Source organism: Triticum urartu, chromosome 5A (genome assembly GCF_056163025.1).
Source record: "Triticum urartu cultivar PI428250 chromosome 5A, HENAU_Tu73, whole genome shotgun sequence".
NCBI lineage: Eukaryota > Viridiplantae > Streptophyta > Magnoliopsida > Poales > Poaceae > Triticum > Triticum urartu.
This window is the reverse complement of record NC_141877.1, coordinates 14494943-14499233: the sequence shown is the minus strand read 5'-3', so window position 1 is coordinate 14499233 and position 4291 is coordinate 14494943. Positions and strand designations below refer to the sequence as shown.

Below are 4291 nucleotides of genomic sequence, written 5' to 3'. Positions count from 1 at the left end.
ATCACAAATCCATAACCGCTCTCTTGTAACCTTCCTTTTCAGAAAAACACACCAATAAGTGGCACTCCCAAAGGTCTTTCAGGTTTGTTGACCAAGGTTAAAACTTCTGGTAAAAGAAAACTTATGAACCTCATTGAAACATTATATTTTAATGGTGATTTTCAATGAATTGCAATCGAATTTGAATTGGTTTAAAGTTAGTCTTATTCTGACCCACAATTTGGAGGTTAGAAACCACTGAAAATTCGTTAACATTTAAAAAAAATCACAGAAAACAGTTTATTCCCAACAAAAATCTAGTGCATCTTTCATGAATCAAAGAGTTCCTAATCTAAGCACCATTGTTAGCACACTATCACAGTGTAGGACAGTACAGTAGTGGGGCCCACCAGCCAACCGCAACCTTAAAAGCGAGCGCGGTCAGCAGCGAGTCCAAACACGCTGACACAAAGAAGCTTCCTTTCCTCGTCCCCAGCCATGCCGCCCGCCCGGCCCTTCCACCCCCACCTCCACCTCCACCTCGCCGTCGCCGTCCTCCTCTCCGCCGTCCTCCATGCCGCCTCCGCCGCGACGCACCCCGAGGTGGACGCCCTCATGGCCTTCAAGTCCTCCCTCGCCATCCCTCCCGCGGCCGACCCGTTCTTCGCGTCCTGGGACGCCGCGGCGGCCACGCCCTGCAACTTCACCGGCGTCACGTGCCGCGGCTCCGCCGTCACCGCGCTCTCCGTACACGACCTCAACGTCTCCGCCGAGTCCGTCCCGTTCGACGTCCTCTGCGGCTCGCTGAGGTCGCTCGCCACGCTCTCGCTCCCGTCCAACGCGCTCGCGGGGACCATCGCCGGCGTCGACGCCTGCGTCGGGCTCCAGGAGCTCACCCTCCCCTTCAACTCCTTCTCCGGTGACATCCCCGACCTCTCGCCGCTCACCGGGCTCCGCACGCTCAACCTCTCCACCAACGCCTTCTCCGGCTCCTTCCCCTGGTCCGCGCTCGCCGCCATGCCGGGCCTCCAGGCGCTCTCCGCCGGGGACAACCCGGACCTCACGCCCACCAAGTCCTTCCCGGCCGTGATCACCAGGCTCACCAACCTCACCAAGCTCTACCTCTCCGCGGCCAACATCGCCGGTCCCATCCCCGCGGGCATCGGCCGGCTCACCAAGCTCGTCGACCTCGAGCTCGCCGACAACCCACTCACCGGCGAGATACCCCCGGCGATCGCCCAGCTCGTCAATCTCCAGAGCCTCGAGCTCTACAACTGCTCCCTCACCGGCGCTCTCCCGCGGGGGTTCGGGAAGCTCACCAAGCTGCAGTTCTTCGACGCCTCCCAGAACCAGCTCACCGGCGGTCTCTCGGAGCTCCGGTCCCTCACGCGCCTCGTCTCGCTGCAGCTCTTCTACAACGGGCTCTCCGGTGAGGTGCCCTCCGAGTTCGGCGACTTCAGGGAGCTCGTCAACCTGTCGCTCTACAGCAACAACCTCACCGGCGACCTGCCGCCGAAATTGGGGAGCTGGTCGGAGTTCAACTTCATCGACGTGTCGACCAACTCGCTCACGGGGCCGATCCCGCCGGACATGTGCAGGCGCGGCACCATGCTGAAGCTGCTCATGCTGGAGAATCGATTCTCCGGCGAAATTCCGGCGTCGTACGCGAGCTGCGTGACGCTGCAGAGGTTCAGGGTCAGCAAGAACTCGCTCACCGGCGAGGTGCCCGAGGGACTCTGGGCGCTGCCCAGGGCCGAGATCATCGACCTCGAGGGGAACCGGTTCACCGGCGGCATCAGCGAAGGCATCGGGAAAGCCGCGTCGCTCACCAGTCTCAACCTCGCCGGGAACAAATTCTCCGGCGCGATACCGTCGTCGATAGGCGACGCTGGGAAGCTGCAGAGCATTGACGTGTCGTCCAACGAGCTCTCCGGCGAGATACCGCCGAGCATCGGCAAGCTGGTCCTTCTCGACAGCCTGGACATTGCGGGGAACGGGATCAGCGGAGCCATCCCCGGGAGCCTCGGGTCGTGCTCGGCGCTCAGCACGATGAACCTCGCCGAGAACAAGCTCGCCGGCGCGATCCCGACTGAGCTGCGTGGCCTGACGCGGCTGAATTCGTTGAACATTTCGAGCAACGAACTCTCTGGCGCCGTGCCGGCGATCCTCGCCGACCTGAAGCTGAGCTACCTGAACCTGTCGAATAACCGGCTCGACGGGCCCGTGCCGCCGGGGCTCGCCATCTCGGCGTACGGCGAGAGCTTCCAGGGGAACCCCGGCCTCTGCGCCAACAACGGCGCCGGCTTCCTCCGCCGATGCACGCCCGGAGACGGTGGGCATTCGGGGAGCACCGCGCGCACGCTCGTCACCTGCCTCCTCGCCGGCATGGCGGTTCTGCTCGCCGTCCTAGGCGTGGCGATTTTCATCAAGAAGCGCCGGCAGCACGCGGAGGCCGCGGCCATGGCCGGCGCCGGCAAGCTGCTGTTCGCGAAGAAGGGGTCCTGGAACGTCAAGTCGTTCAGGATGATGGCGTTCGACGAGCGGGAGATCGTGGGCGGCGTCCGGGACGAGAACCTGATCGGCAGCGGCGGGTCCGGGAACGTGTACCGCGTGAAGCTCGGGTGCGGCACCGTGGTGGCCGTGAAGCACATCACCCGGACACGCGGGGTCGCGCCCGCGAACGCCGGCCCGACGGCGGCCATGCTGCCCCGGTCGGCGTCGGCGTCGGCGCGGCAGTGCCGCGAGTTCGACGCGGAGGTGGGCACGCTGAGCTCCATCCGGCACGTGAACGTGGTGAAGCTGCTGTGCAGCGTGACGAGCGAGGACGGCGCGGCGAGCCTGCTGGTGTACGAGCACCTCCCCAACGGCAGCCTCTACGAGCGGCTGCACGGCCCGACGGCCCGGAAGCTGGGCGGCCTCGGCTGGCCGGAGCGGTACGAGGTGGCCGTGGGCGCCGCCCGGGGGCTGGAGTACCTCCACCACGGCTGCGGCGACCGGCCCATCCTCCACCGCGACGTCAAGTCGAGCAACATCCTGCTCGACGAGGCCTTCAAGCCGCGCATCGCCGACTTCGGGCTCGCCAAGATCCTGGACGCCAACGCCGGCGGCAAGGGCAAGGGCGAGCCGTGGTCGTCGTCGGGCGGCGCGGTGGCGGGCACGGTGGGGTACATGGCGCCGGAGTACGCGTACACGCGGAAGGTGACGGAGAAGAGCGACGTGTACAGCTTCGGCGTGGTGCTGATGGAGCTGGCGACGGGGCGCGCGGCGGTGGCGGACGGCGAGGACGTGGTGGAGTGGGCGTCGCGGCGGCTGGACGGGGCCGGGAGCGGGCGGGAGAAGGCGATGGCGCTGGTGGACGGGTCGGCGGCGCGGGAGGAGTGGGAGAAGGAGGAGGCCGTGCGGGTGCTGCGCGTGGCGGTGCTGTGCACGAGCCGCACGCCGGCGGTGCGGCCGTCGATGCGGTCCGTGGTGCAGATGCTGGAGGACGCGGGCGTGGGGCGCGAGTGCTCCGGCAACGGCAAGCCCGCCCTGGAGGTCAAGGTCGTCGTCGCCTAGCCGTTCAAAGTTATTTCAGTGTCTGATCTGAGCATTTTGGGTCCGTCCGATCGGAGCAATGGACGGCCGAGATCTGAGCCGGTGCGTTAGTAGAGCATGTAGCATGTGTTGTGTGTGTAGTAAAGATTGTTGGTTGGTGAAGAATTACCCAACCAATCTTGTGTGTACACCAAACCAAAGTTAATTAGTACTCCCTCCGTTTTTATTTACTTGGCATATTAAAGTTGACTGAAGCCAAAGAGGAGCACTCCATATTTTGGTTGCTAGATCAATCATTGCCACTTGGCAGGTCAAACTACCCAGTGAAAAATAATGCAGTATTCTTGGCCAAACATACATTCTCTCTGACTGACTGACTTCTCAGGCTGGGTTTCTGCAGAGAAAAACAATATACTAAGAGCAAAATTGAGTGTCTCCATTTTGCATGCTAAATCTATCATTAATTAGGCAGGTGAAAGCAAAGCAGTGAAAAAATAATCTAAGCAGCACCTACATTCTCTCTGACTGCCTGGATTTCTCAAGAGTTGAGAGAGAGAGAGAGAGAGATGTGTTGTCCGGCTGCGCGCACACACACACATGTCCGGGAGGGATGCTTCCAAACAAACAAACAAATAAACAAGCCGTCGCCCGAAATCGGTTCGGGGTTGGTTCGTCGTTTGTACGTACGTCGCCGTCGGGGTTGGGTGACGGACACCAACTATATATCCGGGAATCGCTGCTGAGGAAGGGCGACCCGCCACGTTTTTCAGGCAAGCGG

At 62.2% G+C, this 4291-nt stretch overlaps 1 protein-coding gene across 1 annotated transcript; it reads left to right on the top strand.

Annotated features, from left to right (window-relative positions):
• The first annotated feature begins 436 nt into the window (after positions 1–436).
• On the top strand, positions 437–3743 carry LOC147967492 (Leucine-rich receptor-like protein kinase family protein). Its single transcript, XM_087525315.1, has one exon. The coding sequence runs from the start codon at positions 478–480 to the stop codon at positions 3532–3534; it is 3057 nt and encodes a 1018-aa protein (XP_087381441.1). The 5' UTR covers positions 437–477; the 3' UTR covers positions 3535–3743.
• The last annotated feature ends 548 nt before the right edge of the window (positions 3744–4291 follow it).

Excerpts from the sequence above, each read along its gene's own strand:
- LOC147967492 (XM_087525315.1), top strand. The coding sequence starts at position 478 with ATGCCGCCCGCCCGGCCCTTCCACCCCCACCTCCACCTCCACCTCGCC.